This window comes from Harpia harpyja, chromosome 20 (genome assembly GCF_026419915.1).
Source record: "Harpia harpyja isolate bHarHar1 chromosome 20, bHarHar1 primary haplotype, whole genome shotgun sequence".
Classification (NCBI taxonomy): domain Eukaryota; kingdom Metazoa; phylum Chordata; class Aves; order Accipitriformes; family Accipitridae; genus Harpia; species Harpia harpyja.
This window is the reverse complement of record NC_068959.1, coordinates 1,883,129-1,905,054: the sequence shown is the minus strand read 5'-3', so window position 1 is coordinate 1,905,054 and position 21,926 is coordinate 1,883,129. Positions and strand designations below refer to the sequence as shown.

Sequence of the window (21,926 nt, the reverse complement as noted above, 5' to 3'; positions counted from 1 at the left end):
AAACTAGAGAAGAGTGGGGAGAATCATAGAATCTGTCCCACTCCAGGTGACTACATAACGACACCTCAGGTTTTGGGTTGATTTATTTATTTTTCCCCCAGCCAGGGGGTTACATGTGCTTATTAGGCCAGTTTGGGCTGGCGGGGCCCCTCTCTCCCACCTCCCTCCCATCCCCAGGGGCAGCATCTCTGGCGAGGTCCCAGGACCATGTCCTAGCCCAGGGTCAGCAGTCACACCGTCGGGGCTCCGGGGCTCCAGGCACTCGGACACGGATCCCCTCTGACGTCAGGCTCTCAGCTCCACTGGCAGGGTCTCCCCTTTTGAAAATGAAACTGGGGGGGGGGGGGAAAGGTGTGGTGGGTGCCACAGAGGAAACTGGGTGATGTTCTTTCTCGATGTTCATGGTGCCGCGGGTACGTGTTGTACAATGTTCTCCATGCGGAGCAGCGGGCTGGTTTCGTTCCTTGGCACCTCGCTCTACGCTCAAGGACGTCTGAGGTTAAACGCTTCATTATTATTCTGTCATTAGCACTGTGATGCAATTCCCAGCCCACCGACAGCTGCCAGAGCAGCGTCACTCAGCACGCTGCCAGGAATCGCAAACGCGCGGGGCTGAGGCTACTCGACAGCCTCTGGGACAAGAGTCCTTCCTGCTTTAAATATTGAATTTCTCTGCCATGTGTTTTCTGTATCATTAAAACAAGGAGCAGTGATGTAAATATAGGGCTGGGCATTTGGAAACATACTGTTTATAACACATTACATTGCTGTGTTTTAGGCACGTTTTATCTCAGAATGAAAAGCATTCCCAAACATTAAGTTGCACATGAATGTAAGATAAGTATCAGAATCATGATTGTGTTCGGAGGAATCAGCCGATCCCTTGTGCTTTCTTCCCAAAACGCTCCCCTTGGGAGAACTCTCCCTTACCTCCTCACTGCTGGCACCGCTGTTGGGGTCCCAGCAGAGCAGTTGGTCCACCGCCCCATCCACCCCCAACCCACTCCCACCAGCACTGGAGCTGTGGAACGTGCTGGAGCTTTTAGGGATTTTTTTTTTTTAATTTTAGCTTTTTAGGGATTCCTGATCCCTAAAAAGGACTTTTCTCCAGCACACTTGCAAAGCACTTGGTGGCTAAACGCTTCCCTGGAAAAACATGATGCAGCTATACAAATACCTACGGCAGCGATAATGGCCCAAGCCCTGAAGGTGGATACACTAATATTAAGATTTTATGTGTTGATTAGGGACTGACGGTACTGCAAATCCTACTGGATATAAAGCAATCATATGCTAAATTTTATTGGTAGCATAGTTGGAGCCAAACTGCCTTTTAACCACATTCTCAAATGATGAAACTATGAACCCAGCCTTGGATTTTCTTCTGTAATTCAGAAACAATCAGAACACGGGTTGGGTTACTTGGCCCAGCCGTGTTTGAACCATGGAGGTCTCCCATGGTTTACCTGAGAATTCCCACACGGAGAAAGGTTTAATGAGTATTAAATACTTCTGTGTATGCGTATGGACCGTTCAGACGTGGTGTTTTTATCCCTGCACCTTCTGCTTTGTGTTGCAGAGGAGGTCTAGGAAAAAACAGCAAATGACAAGTTTACCTCCTTATTCCAGATGTGTAAAAGATGAATGACATACAGATGCTATCGATATACCCTTTAGCTAGCTACCAAATATCATCAACAAGGCTTCCACTAATTTTTTTAGTCCTCGAGGTTGTTAAAATAGAAAAAAATGAAAGAGATTTCATTGTGAGTTTGGGACCGTCAAGGTAGAATCACCAGTGTGGTCCTCTTGAATTGACAGAACGCAAAATGACAATATCCTGACAGCAGATAGAACTACTCGGGAGGCGTTTAGGTCCTTTTCTGCAAAACCTGTGTGCGTTTCCAGAAATTGTGATTTTATTTTTGGTTGCTTTTTTTTTTTAATCTCATGGCATGCCGTTTTCCTTCGAGCCCCATCTGTTCCAATCAGGCGATCACGCCGTAGGGGAAAAAAAAAAAGAAATACATAAAACGGCTTTTCTATTTGCACTGACGGCCTTCTTAAAGCCTCGGGCCCAACAGGAAATAATAACACAAAGACCTCTGCAGTGCTGCCGAGTTCTGACTTTATCGCATTTTTCTCCAATTCTTACAAGCTTATGCAAGAAAAAAAAAAAACCAAACCAAACAAAAACCCTTTCGCGAAGGAGACGGCGCGGCCTCCCGCTGAAAGGGCGTGGCCACGCCTAGCCCCGCCCCCCACCGCCGTGCCCTCCCGCGCCTGCGCGGTAGCCCACCCCCGCTCGCCCCTCCCCTCCCCTCCGCGGCGGCAAGTCTCGCGAGAGCTTCCTCTCCCCGCCCCTTTCCTCTCAGCGCTCCGCTCGGCCGCGGCCCGACGGGATCTTTCGAGAAGTCCCCCCGCCCCGAGGAGGCAGCGCCCGCCGCCGCCGCCGCGCATTTAAACGGGCCGAGCCGCCGCTCCTCAAGGCGCCTCAGTCCCTTCTCCCGCCGTAGCTATGTCGGTGGTGGGCATCGATTTGGGTTTCCAGAGCTGTTACGTGGCCGTGGCCCGCGCCGGCGGCATCGAGACCATCGCTAATGAGTACAGCGACCGCAGCACGCCGTGAGTGCGGGCTCGGGGCGGGCCGCGCCGCCTTCCCGCTGCCGCCGGGCTGAGGAGCGGGGCCGGGGCGGCGGACCTCCCGCTGAGGGGAAGACGCCCGCGGGGCCCGGTCCTGCCCCGGTGTGGCGGGGAGGGAAGGCAGCCGTGGTGGGGGTGGGGGTGGGGGTCGGGAGAAGTGGACTTTGTTAAATAAGTGCTTAAAGAAAGGACGGATACCGTGCGGCAGGCGTGGAGAGATGTTCCGGGCGACCCGCTCTGCTCCTTCGCTTTTTGTGTAGTAAGACCAGTTTGTCCTCCCGGAGGCAGCGCTGCGTTGTGAGGATTAAAAGGATAGGGTCCCTGAGCATCAGAAAAAGCAACCGTATCTCTGACGGCGGGAAGTCACGAAGCTTAATTTCCCTGTGAATTTATACGCCGTGCTTTGACGCACCTGATAGCGTACCTGTTTGTTCTCCTGCAGCTCCAGTCCTGTCTCCCCCAGGGCAGCCGGACCGTGGAGGTGAACGCCGAGCTGGTGCTTCGCTCTGTGCGAGCTCCTTGGCCTGCCGCTGGGTCAAAGCTTAGCAAAGCTTCTTAGCAGCCTTCCCTTCAGCCTGCGTGCTTCTTTGTTCAGCAAGGGTTCTCAAAAAATCTGCGCTTTTTTGAGTATTGGGTCTTTTAAACTCTCACTTGAAACTAGCCACCAGATTGACAAGTAATTGGGATGGGGAAGCGGAGTGTGAATAGACAGTACAGTGTCAGACATCTGCTTTCCTGGGAAGGGGATGGGCTGACCAACAGTGCAGTTTGCTGGTGAACTTGGTCTTGAAGCACATTACACTATACGATGTGTATAGTATATTCTAACTCTGGTTATATAAATAGGCCTCCCAACACATTTCTCCTGAAGAGTGTGCATTACCTATTTTTAATAAGAAACTTGCTAAGAAGGAGAGGGAGAGCTGGGATAAAACTCTTCTAAGAATCAATTGTGAAATAAAGGTGGAAAAGGGACTTCCAGTGCATCAGACCTGGAGGGGAACTGTTTGGAAAGCTGTCTTAAAAGTGTTTCTACAGCTTACTCTATGTTGTAGTATAGCTAACTTTATTTTAATCAGATACTAAAATAAATAGCTGTCTTGGTGAGACAAATGCATCGTCTTAGTTGTTTTGTTTTGTTTTGTTTTTTTTTTTTTTTTAGATCTCTCACATCTGTTTAAAAAGACCAGAGGCATAAAATGACCTTGCTTCTCATTAGACAATATCTCGGCTCTGTTTGCCTGTTACTGTCTCTAAGCAGTGAATAAATGGAGAAGGAAATTTTTATTTGGTACATGTGCTAGAGTAAGGACTAGTCTCTTATGTATTCTCATTAATATGGAAGTTTAAAGGTTAGATGTACTAAGAAAATGTTTAACGTCAAGAATTTCAAAGCAATCTTCTAATAGCTCTAGGTATCTGTCCCTCAGAGAGTTGAAGTTCTGCTTACATATAGCTGAAACATGAACATGAGTCTCCTTCACTGAAGGAGATGAGCTATGTAAAATATCTGACACAATGAATCTTTCAGGAAATAATTCAGTTATGAAAGGCTGAAGTAAAATGGAAGAAATTAGCATAATGAAAATGATAGTTTTTAACAGGACTTAATCTCCGAGCACTGTTCTGAGGGAATACAGAAAACAATTCTGTAAGCAAACCCATCTATTAAAAGAAATTCTTAATGATTTTTAAGTGTTTGTCTTAGAAACAGCCTGGTTCAAAAAGTCGGTGCTTAGCATTTCTTTACAGTGAGCTCTGGAGGGAGTTGTGCAAGGTGTTGTGACAGGTTTCCTCAGGAATCAGCTTGTGGTCAGGGTTAAACACTTATTTTATGTTTTCAAGATGACATCCAAGTTTTGGGAAGGATTAGCAGATGTGTGTTATTGTAATTGTTTGTATTGGTAAAGTAAACCCTACTCAATACATTGTGCTTAGTTCGCTGGCACAGATGACATTCTCACTGAATCTGCTTTCAGCTCTGTGCTTGGATTCTTCCAGAATCCTGTAAAATTTGAACTTGTATATCCAAAAGCAGTGCAAAACATGTTTTGTCTTTCAATATGTTATTCACAAAATGGAAAAGTGGTAGAGAGAAAGCTAGTAAAAAATGAGAGTAAAAAAATGTAAGATTGTTTCATTATCTCCATAAGGATGAAGGGACTTGAATTAAGTGCAGTAGTTGCAACTGATCTTAGAAAGCTAGCACTGATTTTCAGGGTTGAGGGATGTCTTCCAAAGAAAAAGTGGGTGAGAGGGTAAGGGTGAAGTAGTGCCTGCAGGTGTGTTCAGGAAGTTCAAAGCTCTGCTTAAGTTGCTTCACTAGACCTCTGATGACCTTCACTGTGATTATGTTTCTACTTAAAATGCTATGGTTAGTTATTCAACCTCCAGTAAAATTGTGTAATAGTATAATTTGTATTTAATAAGTTAACCCTGGTTCCTATGGTGAACTGATTTGGGGAATGAGACTGGCTGAAAATTTTTCCTTCCCTCACTCTTCCCAGTTGAACTTCCCTCTGTGCTGGGTCCCTGTGTGGCTCCCCGAAGTTCCATTGGGAGCCAGGGTTAACTCAGGAGAAGTGTTGGGGTAGGCAGAAAGCAAAGGAGTGGAGCCAGGTAGAACCATCCTGTCTGTCCAGCTGCAGCTCCTTCGAGAACCATGCCTGTTTATAAAGCCAAGCAGGGGGCAAGCATGTTTAAGAAGAATGTATGCACTTAAGGGTTTTATTCCCAGCGCATAATATGGAAGCCCATATTTTTGATTACTGTGCTGTATCCTTCTCTTGAGACAGACTTCTACCTTGAGGTTTTAGTCTGGTGGGTTTAAATGGTTCTGTAATCTAAATTAGTGGATTTGTGGTGATTGAGGACTGACGGCTTGTGAATCTAGCGGTGAAGTAGCTGGATATTTTTTTTCATCTAGGAGAAAAGCAACAATTCATGTTCATGTCTTAATTCCTTTCTGGAGACCAGAGTAAATTAATAACTAGCTTCCTGCTTGGGGCTCATTAGATTTTTAGCTGTATGCTCTGCAGCTCCTTTTCCCTTAGCATGGGCTTTAGGGTCTGCATAGCACAGAACTTCCTCGCTTTTAGTTAACTAATCCCTTGAATAATGGTTTCAAATAATAAGAGGTTAATTCAGAAATATTAATTCTGTTGCAACATATGCTGTAGGGTGGGCCTTGTTTCATTTGTTAAGTTATTAATAAATTGGAAGAAGATAGAAAACGAATGCAATTATATCACTCTAGTCTTCCATTCTGGTTTTGACAGTTTCTGTTTGGAAGGCCAATTCTAAACCTCAGGCTGAGTTGGAATTTGTTTCTTGTGGCAGCCCTATGGCATAACCCTGCTGTAAAGCAGATTCCTGACCCACCACATAGAGAGCGGCTTAATTATGCTGTTAGTATGTTGTGTGAATAGGAAAGATCTGCTTGACTAATGGCAATTTTTTTTTTCTCTGGTAAGTTTACCTCAATGGTATGAGGAACTTGGATTAGAAGGCTGGATTTAATTTCATTACGGCTTCTACAGTTTGTTAAATATGTAAATCAAGAGGCTTAATAGGACTAGGGATTTCTCCAAAAAGGAGGATTTTTTTAATTCCATCTTTTTCAGAAACGTAAGCTGTTGCAAAGTAGTTTGGAGTAAAGTATGATTTTTCTTTCTGTAATTTACATTATTTCAGTGAGTACGGATGAAACTCAAACACCAGTCTTTCTGTGCAGGATTTTTCTTCCTGCTCTTGAAGGTTTGCTTTAAAACTGGAAACCTTAGTTAGCATTTGGTACAGACGTGTAGGAATGATTTTCTTAATATCTGTTTTACCTCATGTATTTCTTCTGAACAGTTTAATGTTTCCTGTATTATTAGCCAACAACTTATCTTTGAGTGGCTTAGATACACAGGTAGTTATTGAGATCAAGGGTGTCTACCCAATTATTACTCGGATGTAAAACTTGAAGTAGCATGAATAAGTTTGGTTTTAGTGCTGTCCTTCAGTGAGGAGGATTGCTGTTTTAATTGAACTCGTGCCTGTTTCTTTCCAGAATTCACAGAACATTCCATGCATATATTGCAGTGAGTGACCAACTTTCTCAGTGGACCAAATGCTGTTTAAAATATCTCTAGTCTAATTGATATTATCAACACTTTTATCAACAGTTAACAAAAAGATGTGCAGTGCAATTCTACCAATTGCTTACTGACTGGAAATCTTTCTTCTTATTATAGATCATGTATAGCCTTTGGACCCAAGAATCGCTCAATTGGTGCTGCAGCTAAAAGCCAGGTGAGCGTATAGTTTGGGTAAAAGCAACTTCAGTAGTCAAGAATCAGATTAGCACAATGTATTTTTTTTATCATTGAAGGTTACAAATGTCTCTGAGCTGGTATCCTAGTGTCTCCATAACTGTAATGAACAGCTGAGCTTAATTCAGCTGTTCAGCATGTAATGCTGCTTTGTCATCTTGGACAGAATAAGGGTTGATAGTTGTATGTAATGAAATGTACAAAAAAAAAAAATCTTTGCCCTTAAATTCTGATAAATACTAGTGTTTTCTTTAGGTTGCAAATGTAAATTCTAAAGCTAAGCAGTAGTGTTTCATCCTACCCTAGCTTCTTCCAGTTCGTGTGCATTATGATAGCTTTTAATTATGTGACTACATTCTGTAGAATTCCATTAAGTGCATAGTTTTGGCAGAAAGGGGACAAGCTTGAATGTAAATATATGTAGCTTTCTTGACTCTTTGTGGTTGAATTACAACCTAAATACTTGTCTTAGGCATTCTTGTTCATACTTTGAGTTTTGTTTGGTGTAGGTAGGTAAATATGATTTAAGGACTGAGAAGAAGTTAAGCTGATTTGTCCTGCTTGTGACATTTGGGTCCTGCTGTATTGTATCTTGTATTGCTGTGAAACCCCTATAAAACATGATTTTTTTTGAAGTCCTCTACAGGAAGTGACTATTCAAACACTTGGTTTTTCTTAGCCTAAAATACCTAGAGATGTGTGAAGATTCATTATCTAGAATACAAAAATGACTCGACACAACCATGTTATTCAAGAACAGAAGAACTGTACTAGAACTAAATACAGATGTTTTTTCTGGAATTGAGTGTCTGCTTAGCTTAAAGAAATTCATTGATACAGAGATCCAGTAGAGATGAGGTATGTTCTGCAGAAACTAAACTTACAGAAAATTAAAACCAGGTTACTTAGGAAATAGACCCTTGACTGAAACTGAAATCAGAGGTAAATGTTATATGGTACAGTGCTTGTCTGCTTTGTCAATTACTGTGTTTTTTTCCAGTATGTATCTTGCTCTAATGTAAATGAAAGAATTAAACAAGTTTACTTGCACTACGTGAAAACAAGCTATAACGATTTTTCATTTCTTTATTTGCACTGATCTCTGTTATTAATAAGACAATCTACCTTTTGTCAGTTAAATCAAGTTGACAATATCACGTTGGTGCCCTCCTGACTTTTTAAAGCTTCATGACAAGGTCCTTGAGCTGTTTTGTGAGAATATCTATGTGTTGGCTGTCACATGCATGTGATGAACCTGAACTGGAGTTTACGTCAATATGCTTGTTATATTTGCAAAATTACTGGCTGCAACGCAATAGAAAGGTAGGGTGATAGGAAACAGGTAAATGGGAAAGACACTTTGCTAACATTTTTAAAGTGTCCTACGCATATACTATGAAAATTGAGTGCTATTTTAATTGATTTTAGAATCTTGGCTCAGTTTTCTAGCATACATTTTATTTTAAATCTCAAATTCCTGTAGGTTACCTGAGCAATCAGAGGGAAGTTGTCTTCTAGCAGCTGCCCTGATACTATTAAGATACAAATCACAAAAATATCCTGGTGAGGGAAGCATGAGAACAAAACTGTCTTCTGCTTGAAATTCAGATGTTCCCCTGACACGTTGTATTAAAGATTTCTTTTCCTCTAGGTTATTTCAAATGCAAAGAATACAGTACAAAGTTTTAAAAGATTTCATGGTCGTGCATTCTCAGATCCCTTTGTTCAAGCTGAAAAAGCAAGCCTTGCGTATGAACTTGTCCAGCTGCCAACAGGCTCAACTGGCATCAAGGTAAGTCTGGCATATTTGAAAAAGAGCCAGAGGAGGGAACTGATAAAGTTTCCTTTTATCTCCTTATTTTGAATCTGCTTGGTGTAGTTTCTGTTCTCTTGTGAATGGAAAGTCTTAAATGGGGAATAAAAGGCTAATAATATAGATGGTCTTTCCAGGTGTTAGGTGAGACTGATTTTACAGTTGTAGAATTTCTCTGCCTTGCAAAGCCAGTCCCACACAAACTGTTTTAGCAGTGCTTTTTTCCTTCACTCCATGGTGAATTTGGAAGACAAGCTACCTGGCCAGTGTACTTATTTAGCTGCTGTCCAGATACTGCAAGGGTGTAAGATGCTAGCTTAGTACTTTGGGTGAAATGGTAAAAATTTGTCTTTTTCAACAATGGCTGAACTTCTGATTTGGATTTTAGCAGTAACTAATTAACTTACCCCAAAACAGTAGGGAGGAAGGCATCCTAGGCATTGTCTAGCAATTGGGATTAAAAAAAAAAAATCTGTGTCCAGAGCAGCTTTGTGTATGTGAATTCTTAAATGTGCATTCCAGTGTTTATGTATTATCTTCTTGCAGTTGCTGTGCATGAGCTAGGCTGTCAGAGAGCAGGTTTTCTAGAGCTGCATTACTTTCAGTAAAGACTGTTTCTTGCATGTGTTCCTTATGTTTGTAGTGTGTGGCTTTTACTGTAGTGTAATGTGTGTACACAATTTTTATTTGAAGGCCATGTACATGGAAGAAGAAAGAAACTTTACTATTGAACAGGTGACAGGAATGCTTCTTACCAAATTAAAAGAGACTGCTGAGAATGCGCTTAAGAAGCCTGTAGTTGACTGTGTTGTTTCTGTAAGTATGTGATAGTACATATTTGGCTGGTATCATAAACTGAAATGATTGCAGCATTAAATTGCCCATTAAACTTGAATATTCAGGTATTTGTCTTTTCTGTTTAAAACTGAATCTTGCTCACATATCTTCTTCAAAACTAGACTTACTTCATTAATGGTAAAATGTCTTAAATTGCTGCTAATTAGCAGCATAAATAATAATTGATACCTGTTTCTGTTTCTTTGCTCCTAAAATGAGTGGCTTGTGAGGCAGAATGGAAGAAGATTCACAAAAAGTAACTTTGTCTTCATGTAATGTTTTCTTTGCTTTTTCTCTATTGCAACTGAAATGAATACTAAATTTGAGGGATACCTCAGCTGTGCTCTATACTGACTCTCTAGATATGCTTGTCATTATTTGCTAAAGATGGCTCTTCTAAATGTTAATATTAGATATCTGATCTTCTTGCAGGTTCCTTGTTTCTACACAGATGCAGAAAGGAGATCTGTGATGGATGCTACACAGATTGCTGGTCTCAACTGTCTGAGACTAATAAATGAAACAACTGCAGGTAATACCTTCCTTTCTCTCCCCCTCACTTAATATTGTAGCTTTATTAGCTAAAAAGGCTTTTAATCTGTTGCTGATCCATGCCCTCTGGAATTACCACTGGTTTTGCAAACTTAAAATAGATTAGTTGATAAAGTTCCTTAAGCTCTGGTCTGTTTTTTCATTGCTTTACGGAGGCATAAAGGTATTTCTTGAATATCTGTTTTTATGCAGCTACTAGGAGGGGCTAATGCTGTTTAATATTATTGCATGTTCCTTTAGCATTGGGAATTTTGTTTAACAGGATACCAATTTCTGTAGGTTGGAAAGTAAGATGAAATGCTAATGCTGTTTACTGATGTACCATTTATTTCTTGAGGAATTACAAAACTGAATGTCCTAACTATGCTCTTTGACTCTTGTTTCTCTGTAGTTGCCCTTGCATATGGAATCTATAAGCAAGACCTGCCTGCCTTGGAAGAGAAGCCTCGGAATGTTGTTTTTGTGGATATGGGGCATTCTGCTTATCAAGTTTCTGTTTGTGCATTCAACAAAGGAAAACTGAAAGTAAACAATCTATTATGCATCCATTTTAATTATCAGTAGAAATATTCATCAGTACATACATGGCCTGTGACAGGCAAGCTTGCCTGGCTTTACATAAGCGTGTCCAGACAGCTCAATTCATATTCTTAAAATTGCACTTTGTCTGGAGTTAAAAGTAGGGCAGGGAGCTAGAGAGCTTTTGAGCGGTACATGGAGGAAGGAAACATGCCTTAATCGCCAGACTTTGGCAAAGAATAAAAAACCTGGATTAAATTGTTTATTCAGAAATTACCATATCTGACTGGGGGCTACTTTCAAAAAATACTCCAGTCATGAGATCTAGCATTAAACCAAGAATTCCTAGAATGGTGTAAGTGACAAACATTTTTTTTTTTTAACACTCACTGTGGTGCTCATGTAAAAGAGTAAAAACATTCTGAATTACTTTAAGCTGCAAATGGAAGCTAAGTAAGTTACAGTATACTTGTAAGTGTAAGTTGCCAAAGCATGACTGTTTTCCAGCAAATACTAACATTTCTTAGTTGGCTTTTTTATGGTTACAATCTGGACTTTTGCAGTTCCAATAATTTCTCTTAACTAGAAAAACAAACAAAAATTTTAAAGCATGGGGTAGTGAAATGAAGAGAAGACAAGAGTTCTGAAAACATTAGTGTTGTTGTAGCTATGTTTCCTCTAGTGAGGAAACGTAACCTACTTTGTGTTTCTCAGACTTGTCCTTTGAACTTTGAAACCATAGAAATATGGAAGAGACGCTTTTGAGTATAGAATGGAGAACTGGACAGCAAGGTAGTTAAAAACAGCGTAGAGACCAAACCTAGTCTGAAGGTGTATTGAGAATAATGTGATACTTTTTTTCTAGGAATAGAAATCAGTAAAAAAAAAATTAAGTTCACAATACGTTTAAAGAGTAGAATCAGCTGAGGTGGATAGGCTACAGATGTTCTTTGCAGATAACTCCTTCATCAGAAATGAGCGCCTATTTGCAAGAGTTAATAGCACTTATTCTCTTCATGTTTTATTTTTAGCTTGGTGTAAGCATGTTCCACCCTTATGAGGCATCAAATATTAAACTGGGGTATGATTCAGACTGACAGTGGCTAAGCAGAATTTGAAAACTCTGATGGTCTGCTTACCGTACAAGTTGCGGAACAGATTGCGTTGCTAAGCCTTACCCTATCTTCCTAAATTTCTTCTAAAAGTTGTCACCTCATTACAGGAAGGCTGGGTGCCCAGGGCTGCTTTTTAGCATTTGAGATAGCAGATGTTTTTTTTCTCCTGGAGCTTGTAACTGCTGTATGTATGTGCTGCAATTCTTGTGAGAATTATCATTCACAAAGAGGTCTAATATTTGTGTAGCTGCCAGAATTTGTCTGTGGTAATGGTGGTTCTTTCTCCAACAGCATTTTGAACATATCTAATATCAGCTACAAAAGGCATAGGATAATCATGGTAGGCTTAAAAAAAAAAAAATGCATATCTTAGCATGTGTGCAACTATTTCTGCAGTTGCAATTCACATAAACTATCAGATGCTAGTAATGCAATTGCTACTTAGATTGCCCTGAAATGCAAGAGAATAGCTTAATTGTTGCCGGCAGTGTCCATGAAATGTGAAAGATGAGTACGGGATGTGGCTTTATTGTTTGGGATAGGTTAGACTTCTAGATGAGGCTCATCAAAAGAAACTCTTTACTGGTGATGGCAAGGGCAGAATAAAAATGAACTGTACCAGATCTTTTTCTGTTATGGCTGCACCGGTATAATTTGTCCTCCATAGTAATGTTGTGACACATGCTTTCATTTAAAGTTGGAGTATATTTGAAACAAAGAAATGCTTTGACATGAACTGCTAATTGGTTTCACTGAAGTAATGACAAATTGTACTATTACTGAAGAGTTCAATTTTTTTAAGGTTCTTGCTACATCATTTGATACAACACTTGGAGGCAGGAAGTTTGATGAGATGTTAGTTGAATACTTTTGTGAAGAATTCGGAAAGAAATATAAACTAGACGTAAAGTCAAAGATTCGTGCATTGTTGAGACTATACCAGGAATGCGAAAAACTGAAAAAATTGATGAGCGCTAATGCCTCTGATCTTCCGATGAACATAGAATGCTTCATGAATGACATAGATGTCTCTGGAACAATGAACAGGTAATGTTTATACTTTTACAAAGGTAAGCTTTAGAGTGCTCTTCAGTCCAGTTGGCTTCAGTCAAGAAAGAAACTTAATATAAAATACCAGTCCTTAGGATTGGAGGGAGGTGGGAAATGTGAGAACAACATGGGCAGGGGTGCTGCTCAAAACAATAATGTTTAGAGACTGGTCAGTGGCCTTGAGTTGGGAGGGAGGGCTGTGAATGTTGCAAGTGTGCCTAGATTGCTAGAACCAAGTTTGTCTGGAAATATACTAAATAAGTTTAAAACTAGGATTGGGGAGAGAGAGAAAACCCTGCAGTACATAGTTAAAATGGCATTCTTTCAGTTTTGGCATCCTGTTATATGTGCAGTATTAACTTGCTTATGGTATGCTATAGCTTTATTTACGGCTTCTTCCAACAGGAGCAAATTTTTAGAGATGTGTGATGGACTCCTTGCAAGAGTAGAACCCCCGCTTCGCAGTGTGCTGGAGCAAGCCAGTAAGTGTATATGCATTCTGTATTCTGCATACAGAAGAGAGACATCTGTAATGCAAGCTTCCTTTGGGTGTTGACAGAACTTGGACAGATGTATTTAGCGCACCTAACAATTTCTTGCTTAGCAGTTACAAGCTTTTTAAAATTTTCACACAAGCTAAGATTTGAAATTCGTATTGCTTAGAAACTTAGAGAACAAGCTTAAAAGAATGGTTGGTCTAGTAAAACTTCTAGTTTACAATGTCAGCATATTCATGTAAAACAGAAACATTTAATCTATAAAACCAATGTCTGACTCTCTTCTAGAGTTAAAGAAGGAGGATATTTATGCAGTAGAGATAGTTGGTGGTACCACAAGAATCCCTGCTGTAAAAGAGAAGATCAGTAAATTTTTTGGCAAAGAAGTCAGTACAACTTTGAATGCAGATGAGGCTGTTGCACGAGGTTGTGCGCTGCAGGTAAAAAGTGCTGTTTGTTTTAGCTGTGAGTATTTTTATTGAAATCCATAAATACTTAAGCCAGAGTCCACAGGTAATGTGGGAGATACTTCATGTGTATCAGAATGGATTCGAATAAGCTTTTTGAAGGTGGCTGGAAGAATGAGAATAGTGGTTTGTGATTCCTTTGTACTGTTTGTCTAAGCCAAATCAGTGGATCATTGTAGCTTGTTGAAGCAAAACATGTACTCTGCTTCTGCTGTGTCTGGAAGCTGGGAGTCTGATAAAGCTCACATGATGATGTTTTTTCCTCCAGGCTCCTTTGGGGGCCTAGGTTAAACAGGGAAAAAAGTGTTGTTTTTTTGTGGTGGTTTTTTTTTTTTTTTTTTTTTTTTTACAGCACTACTGATAAACTTGTGAGACAACAGTTGCTTATGAACATAGATGGAAGTGAAAGCTTAGGTTCTTGCTAATGGAATTCTGTGTCCTGAGCTGGAATTGGTCACTACTGAATAGCTTAAGCAGTAGTAAATACTCTATGGTTAATAGTGCTACCATCTCTTGAATGCACCTTAATTTTGCTCTGATCACCTCACTTCTCTTTTCAAATGTGTAATATGTGCTTACAGCTATGTTCCATCGGTGGTACAAACTAGCTATTGTAAACTGCTTAAAAAGAGAATTTTGTGTTATAGCATGCAAAAACCCTGGTACTATGTCACTCTAAAAAGTAACTTTAATTGAGGTTTTCCTGTTTCTTTGTTGGCACTAAAAACAATTCAGTAGCCTAACCACACAAGCCAAAGATGATGGCTCTAAATTAAACCTTGCATATTTTCACTTTTCAGAGTGAACAGATTGTGATAGTTTCTTGAAAAGGAAGGGTACATATGAACTTACAGTGCTTATTATGCAGGTCCCAAGTCCATCAGTATTAGTGTCCCTTAACCTAGAGTAAATCTACATATTAAACAGCATAAATAGCTACTTACTGAATTAAATTACTATTCATCTGAAGTCTGATTGTTTGTAATATGGCTCTGTGCTCTTTCAGTGTGCGATTTTATCCCCGGCTTTCAAAGTGAGAGAATTTTCTATCACAGATTTGATACCGTATCCTATTTCTTTACGATGGAATTCACCAGCAGAGGAAGGGTTAAGGTAAAAAACCTGATGTTCAATCTTCTTGCATGTTTACATACAGCTTAAAACTAACTGATGACAACTAGAGTAAATACCACTTCCAGAACAATGCCCACTTAACAATTCAAGCTTTGATACTTTTTCTGAAGTTAGTGATAATAGAAAACAAAACCAAGAATGGGTGGCAGTTCAGCACTTCCCACACGGCTATCAGTCTTATTTTAACCTAAAAGGTTAGGAGATGCTTTTGTCACTTCTTTAAGAAGCTTTTCCTTAAGATATAAGAGTATCTGGAAAAGTTTTGTTAACTTTATCAGATGCATTATCCCACATACTGAACAAGTGCTCTGTTTTCTCTTACAGTGACTGTGAGGTCTTTCCCAAGAACCATGCTGCTCCATTTTCAAAGGTCCTCACGTTCTACAGAAAGGAACCTTTTACTCTTGAGGCATACTACAGTTCTCCCAAGGAATTGCCTTACCCAGATCCTGCTATAGGTTAAGACCATTCTATAGCTTTATATTAATAGTCTTGTACATGTTTCAGGACTTCTTTCTGTCTAATTATATAGTCTGGAAAGTGCAACCTACTACAAATGCTGTAGGGACAGGTTTCCAAAGTCATGGATCTACAGTGAAATGAGTGGAATAACATGAAGTTCATGGACAAATAGGCTAAATAAAGAGCATCTTAATGTTGGAGCAAACCTGAAAGGGGCATGCTGAGAGTTGTGCAGTCTTTTCCTATAGTACAAGTAACACCAGCTTTTACAGCATACCATAGAGAATTTCTAATTGCTGTGTATCCTAGCATTGCTGAGTAAAAAGCTGAATTGTTTGGATTGAGTAGGATTTGATATCTTCTGAGTGTGTTGCAGTGATCTGTTGTCAGCAACAGTCAGGTTTTACTTTACATTCAGTGATTAAGTTAATCAAATGGTATGTTTTTTCTCTTTGGGATTGTTTAGCTCACTTTTTGGTTCAGAAGGTCACTCCTCAAACAGATGGATCCAGTTCAAAAGTGAAAGTGAAAGTTAGAGTAAATATCCATGGCATCTTCAGTGTTTCAAGTGCATCTTTAGTGGAGGTTCATAAATCTGATGAGAATGAAGAGCCTATGGAAACAGATCAGCATGCAAAAGAGGAAGAGGTAACAGACTTAATTGCTCTTAGCTACTTAGAAAACTGCTTTTATGACGAAGCTTAATTGGCCAAGTTCTGGGAAGGTTCTAAGAGTTGTGTAAGATTTCAGTAAATGTGTTCAGCAACTAAAATATGAAGATGTGATTAAGTACTAACTGAAGTATGTCACACCAGTGACAGATTTCTTGAAACCAGGACGGTGAGGTATAGATGAAATGCTTAATTATGCTAGGAGTGAGCTGTTACTTGCCTAAGCAAAGACTAGAAGCTTCTAATTTGTGCCTTGAGACTCCACTTCAGTTTTCGTTCTGTTTCTTCTTTTGCCTAAAGAGCATTAGGCGTAATTGATCAGCCTAAGAACTAAAGCAATCATCTGCATGTGCATTGTTTTAATATGTCGAATTGGATCTGTCTATGAATTTCAGAAGATGCAGGTAGACCAGGAAGAGCAACAAAAGCCTGAAGAACAACAGCAGGCCCAACCTGAAAATAAGGCAGAGTCTGAAGAAATGGAGGTAACATTAACATCTGAGACACTTCTGTTTTCTTACAGGATTCATGGATTACTCTGGAAGATTCATGAGAATATGTAGTGTGTGAGCCTATCTGCTGCCTTTGTCCATAGCTCTGGAAGCTAAACTTTTATTTGAATATATTGGTAGTCTGTATTGTGATTGGAGCTTAAGAAGTATATAAATGGCATGGGCAATTGCAGATCTGTCAAGTGACCTAGTACTGATAAAATGGGTGAACTGTCCTGTTCATGGAAGACATAATCATTTAGTTTTCAGTAACTTAAATACTAGAAAAGTGTTCTACTATAAGCACCATCACTCCTATGAATGTAGTCAGTGTGCCCAGAAAATGTCAGTAGTTGCATTAATTATCTCTGACTTCTTTAGCAGCTGAAGTGTCAGAATGACAGATAGTATGTAGTTCTAATGTTGAAGTGCACTAACTCAATAATACTTTTTCCATTACAAGTCTTGAATACTTGAACTGTTGGGTGATGCTGTTTTTACTTTGAGTTTATTTCTTTAATGCAGACTTCTCAGGCTGACTCAAAAGACAAGAAAGTGGATCAACCGCCTCAAGCCAAGAAGGCTAAAGTAAAGACAACTACAGTGGACCTTCCCATTGAGAATCAGTTGGTGTGGCAGATAGGGAAAGATATGCTGAACTTATTCATTGAGAATGAGGTAAACTTCTACTTGCCCAAGCTACAAATTTCACTAGCTGATCTCCAGAAATTTTGCTGCTCATTAAACATGGTTAATGCTTAAGGGTGATCAAGGAAAGATGAGAAGGAAAAAAAAAAAAAGCAGTTTTTTCTGAGGTGAACAACAGTGCCCCATGAAGCCAAAATACATTCTCCTTGTTAAGTGAATGCTGTAATTCTTACTGAAGAGGTGTTCTGCAGGAGAGCTAGTTCATAGGGTGATTATTTCCAAAATCACCTGCAGTTACAAGGTACTCAGTGGCTGCTACCATCAGGGTGAAGGTTCCTCAACTGGAGGAAGATTGTTCTGTACTGTATTGGATATCCCACCAAAACTGAAATTAGTTTTTATTCATGTGCTGTGTTTAGAACAGTTCTGTAAACTACAGCATTTCAAAATCTTTAGTCAAACTTAAGCCTTTGCTAACAAGGTATCCTGGCAATAAATGTTAAATAACTAGCTTTTTAGCCAACTAATTTGACAACTTTTTCACAGGGTAAAATGATAATGCAGGATAAGCTAGAGAAAGAGAGGAATGATGCCAAGAATGCAGTGGAAGAATATGTGTATGATATGAGAGACAAACTCTGCGGTATTTACGAGAAATTTGTTAGTGAAGATGTAAGTATTGCTAGCTTGATGGTTTCCTGATATATTTTGTTACAATGAACAGTATTTTAATAACCTTTGACCTGTATCAGGTTTACTTAGACTGTATTTTCAGACTTTAAATTTGGAGAAATAGCTTTTAACCTTTCTGGCTACGAAGATAACCTTCTAAATGTGGCTCAAGTACAAGCAGATGGTACCCAGGATATATTGTGTGCTTTTTTCCAAAACAGTTGCAGCAATTAAGATATTATCAGAGCACGTGTTTTCAGACTGAAACAGACTAGGAGCACTTGCAGAATAATTTTAAGGCAACCTATTCTATTCTGGCTCTTTGTCAGTATTTAGGAATAGTTTAAGATTAAAAAAACAATCAAAGAACAACCCTACCTAGGAACATAATAGGTGGAGTTAGTCTGACTAAATGTGGGCACCTGTTCCTGAACAGGCTGCCTAAAAATCTCTTGGTATTATTAATTATCTTTCCCTGTTGTACTAAAGGAGCTTGGTGCGTAATTAATATAAGTTAGATGTCTACATTAGTCAGATGAATCACCCCAAACCCTTGACTAGATCCCCATTGATTATAATGGGAGCCTTGCCAGCAGGGTATCTACAGAGCCCGGGTGCCTATGTCAGAGCTAAAACGGGGACAAGTTGAGTGAGATTCATGGTACCTTTGCTGAAGATAAGTTTCACTCTGTTCTCAGACTTGCTGGTATAGTGATGATGAAAATGTGAGGGGGGGGGGAGAAGGAAAAAAATAGGCTTTTATGTGACAGTATTGATCTAAACTGTGGGTGCCATAGATGGTTCTTCCTTAGGCCTGGTCTCCACCATGAAGCCATACTGACGAATATTTTATTTGTTATTTTTCACTGAAATAGGATAAAGAGTTCAGACAGTTCTTTACCTTCTAAAAATGTAACCCTTCCAGAAAGGTTCCAAGTATCATTTAGTACAATCTGCCATCTAACAGAATTATCTCACCTACCTATTTTGTATGGATTGCTTCAGGATCGAAATAGTTTCACGCTGAAGCTGGAAGATACAGAAAACTGGCTTTATGAAGATGGTGAAGACCAACCCAAACAAATTTATATTGATAAATTGACAGAATTGAAGGTAAGTGATTCTTACATTCCCATGGGGATTTACTGAATCTAGAGAACTTTGTTCAAGCGGGGAGCTGTCTTAGGTCTGCTGATTCAGTGGTAACAAATGACTTAGTTTGCTTATTAAGTATATGAGGAGCAGATCTCCTGTAGACCTGTAACAGTACAGGGTTGAGGAAGACTCAGGCTTCCCCGTAAGTGGAGGGAGGAGTAAAAGTTCCAAGGAGTTCAGAAATGTTGATGCATTCTGTCAAATCTTGCAGGATCATATTGTGATGCTGCATGGTTTTTGATATCTGTTGTACTTTGTTTCAGACTCTGGGTCAACCTATTCAGGCAAGATTTCAAGAATCGGAGGAAAGACCAAAAGCATTTGAGGACTTAGGGAAGCAAATTCAACAGTACATGAAAACTGTTCATGCATTCAAAGCAAAGGTATTTCCATACTTAACTTTGGCAAGTGCAAGGAAGTGGTACAAATCTTTTCTGAATTTTAAGTAAGCTCCTTTGAACAAAAAGCTGGTGCAACCTCCTGGCTAGCTTCTGAGTTCTTGATATTTAACATATTTTCAGAAGTGGGTGTTGGCTGGAAAACCTGACAGTCTTTTTTAATCAGGTGTTGATTTCTTCATGGGGGGGAAATGCCAGCAGCAGTAGAACCTCAGTTCTCTGGTTGTAGAGCTGTAGTTGATCAGCTTGTGGTTGATCTCTGTTAACTAGAACAGCCTTCTGGCTTAATGGTCTGTCTTGTATTTTGAAGCTAAAAGTTTGAAGAAATAAGCATGCAGTTCACATGTTCAAAACAAATATTTGCACAGCTACTACTAATTTGGCTGTTTCAGGATGAACAGTATGACCATCTAGATGAAGCAGATGTAGCAAAAGTGGAGAAGAGTGCAAATGAAGCTATGGAGTGGATGAACAATAAACTTAATCTTCAAAACAAGAGAAGTCTTACTTTGGACCCAGTTATAAAAGCTAAAGACATACAAGCTAAAACTAAAGTAAGTCTGTCTATGTAATTCACTGTATTTCCATGAATCTTTCTGTTTCTTAGTCTAGTTGTTTGTGCTCAGAGGAAGACTCTGAGGTGAGAAATCTATAATTAGAAAGACAGTGATAGGGTATTAATCTCTTAAACATGCGTATTGGGGAACACCAGCCCTCAACTTGAACAGCTTCTTCTGACCATACTTGATGGATAATTGGAGCAACAGGTTAAAGTACAACTGTTGGTATCCAGAAACATTTCTAACAGTGTTTTATTTCTATGTTTTCTAGGAATTGACAAGTATTTGTAATCCTATAGTCACAAAACCAAAACCCAAAGTTGAACTCCCAAAGGAGGAGCAGAAACCAACTGAACCCAATGGACCAGTAGAAGGCCAGGGAGAAGCCAACGGCGGGTCCCAGGCTGCCGAACAGAGTGCTGCTGCTGCCCCAACGGCCACGGAGAAGAAGCTTCCCGAAATGGACATTGACTGAATTTCAGCACTTGTTTATATTATTGCAAACTACAATAAAGCTTTAAGTTGTCAACTTTGTATGTTCTGAATACAAATTGAAGCAAGTGAATACCACAGCACTCTTAGGAATTTTTGGAGAGGTTTGGTCAATGCATCAAGTCAGAACGCTTAGGTAGCTAACTACTCAGTTGAATAAGCAGTATTTCTTACCATTATGATTGTATTTAGAAGTTTTGGTATTCTTACTTGACCTACAGGAACAGCCATAAGCTGGTTCTCCATTTTTAATGTCCATGGTGAGTCGATCTTATTTTAAAGTAGTGAGACAGCACCCTCTGAAGCCAGACTGGGCACGCTGTTTGTTCCCTTGTGGACTGCAGCAACAGTGTTTATATAAAGTGCCCCTTGACACTTGCACTGCAAGAAGATAATGGGGGAGAGGGAGTGCTCCTGCTAAAGCATAGTCTTTCACTTGCTCACCTTAATCTAGCCCTTGTTTTTAGTGTTAATGCACCACTCTAGATTTGATTTGCACTTGAACAGTTCATAGTAACACAAGGTTTGCAGAGCATCAGCACGTTTATTCCTTAGCTGGTGCCATTGCGTGACAGGTGACTGGGATTCATTAATCTGATAACATAGAGTAGCAGCCACTGTGCACTCCTGCAGCTCAGACCATGAATGTGCTCCTAGACACGAGTGTCTGCTCCTGGCCAACTCCCCAGCTGGTTAGAGCCTGTAAACTTCTTTGTCTCTGGTGAAATTAGCTGCTTGTAGAAAGAATGAATACTTGTATTTCAGCTGCCTATGCTGATAGCCGATTCTGACTGGTTCCTAACTTTTTCTGAAGGGGGTATGCTTGCTTCCACGAGGCCTTCATTTGGAATGCTTGGTTTTTTTTTTTTGTTCTGTTTTCTTTCCCAGGAAAAGAAAGACCTGAGCGATTTGGCATTTTTTTCTATGAGCTTTATACAATGATTTGCTTCTAGTACTGATTGTCATTAAACTTGCAAACATTAATTTGTATGTGTTAAAATCCAAAGCTGAAACACCCATTCAGATATTGCAAGAAATAAATGCACTGGATTCTACTGGATCACCTTCTCCAGCTGTTGATTGCCATCAAGAGAGAACTCGGGGGGTAGAGGCGAGGGCCGCGTCCCTCCTTGCTGGAGGCGTGCGAAGAGCTCTGGTTTTAATGCCAGGTGAAGCCGTGCTTTACAGACGTCGCTGCAAACCCACTTTAACGAAGTAGAGCTAATAAATACCGGGGGGGGGGGGGGTGTCAGGGAAGGGGTCGGGGGGCGGCCCTGAGCTCGGCGGCCTTTTCCCCGCCTGTGGCTGGCCGGGGCAGCGCCTCACACCGCCGCTCCCGGAGCACCCGGCGCCTGCGCCGCGCTGGACCGCGGCCCTCGGCCGGGCGCTGCCGTCCCTCCCGGCCGCCGGGGGCGCTGCGGCGGCGGGGCCGGG

At 40.3% G+C, this 21,926-nt stretch overlaps 1 protein-coding gene across 6 annotated transcripts; it reads left to right on the top strand.

The window, feature by feature from the left end:
• The first annotated feature begins 2,345 nt into the window (after nucleotides 1–2,345).
• On the top strand, nucleotides 2,346–21,552 carry HSPA4 (heat shock protein family A (Hsp70) member 4). 6 transcript variants are annotated; one of them, XM_052816330.1, is made up of 20 exons: nucleotides 2,489–2,625; nucleotides 6,882–6,939; nucleotides 7,639–8,282; nucleotides 8,611–8,751; nucleotides 9,466–9,588; nucleotides 10,042–10,141; nucleotides 10,553–10,686; nucleotides 12,598–12,842; nucleotides 13,251–13,327; nucleotides 13,631–13,782; nucleotides 14,816–14,922; nucleotides 15,268–15,401; nucleotides 15,872–16,053; nucleotides 16,472–16,561; nucleotides 17,093–17,245; nucleotides 17,762–17,887; nucleotides 18,893–19,000; nucleotides 19,306–19,425; nucleotides 19,833–19,994; nucleotides 20,272–21,552. In XM_052816330.1, the coding sequence occupies exons 3-20, from the start codon at nucleotides 8,148–8,150 to the stop codon at nucleotides 20,473–20,475; spliced, it is 2,493 nt and encodes an 830-aa protein (XP_052672290.1). In that variant the 5' UTR covers nucleotides 2,489–2,625; nucleotides 6,882–6,939; nucleotides 7,639–8,147; the 3' UTR covers nucleotides 20,476–21,552. The 6 variants fall into 6 exon arrangements, with proteins under 6 accessions (XP_052672288.1, XP_052672290.1, XP_052672294.1 ...); XM_052816331.1 differs by lacking the exon at nucleotides 2,489–2,625 and having other exon boundaries at nucleotides 6,900–6,939; nucleotides 7,596–7,817; nucleotides 8,095–8,282; XM_052816328.1 differs by lacking the exon at nucleotides 7,639–8,282 and having other exon boundaries at nucleotides 2,346–2,625.
• Nucleotides 21,553–21,926: the final 374 nt, after the last annotated feature.

Coding starts and splice junctions, on each gene's coding strand:
- HSPA4 (XM_052816328.1), top strand. CDS start 2,519: ATGTCGGTGGTGGGCATCGATTTGGGTTTCCAGAGCTGTTACGTGGCC. Junction 12,843..13,250: donor GTCTCTGGAACAATGAACAG/GTAATGTTTATA, acceptor TTCTTCCAACAG/GAGCAAATTTTTAGAGATGT. Junction 16,054..16,471: donor AGCATGCAAAAGAGGAAGAG/GTAACAGACTTA, acceptor TATGAATTTCAG/AAGATGCAGGTAGACCAGGA.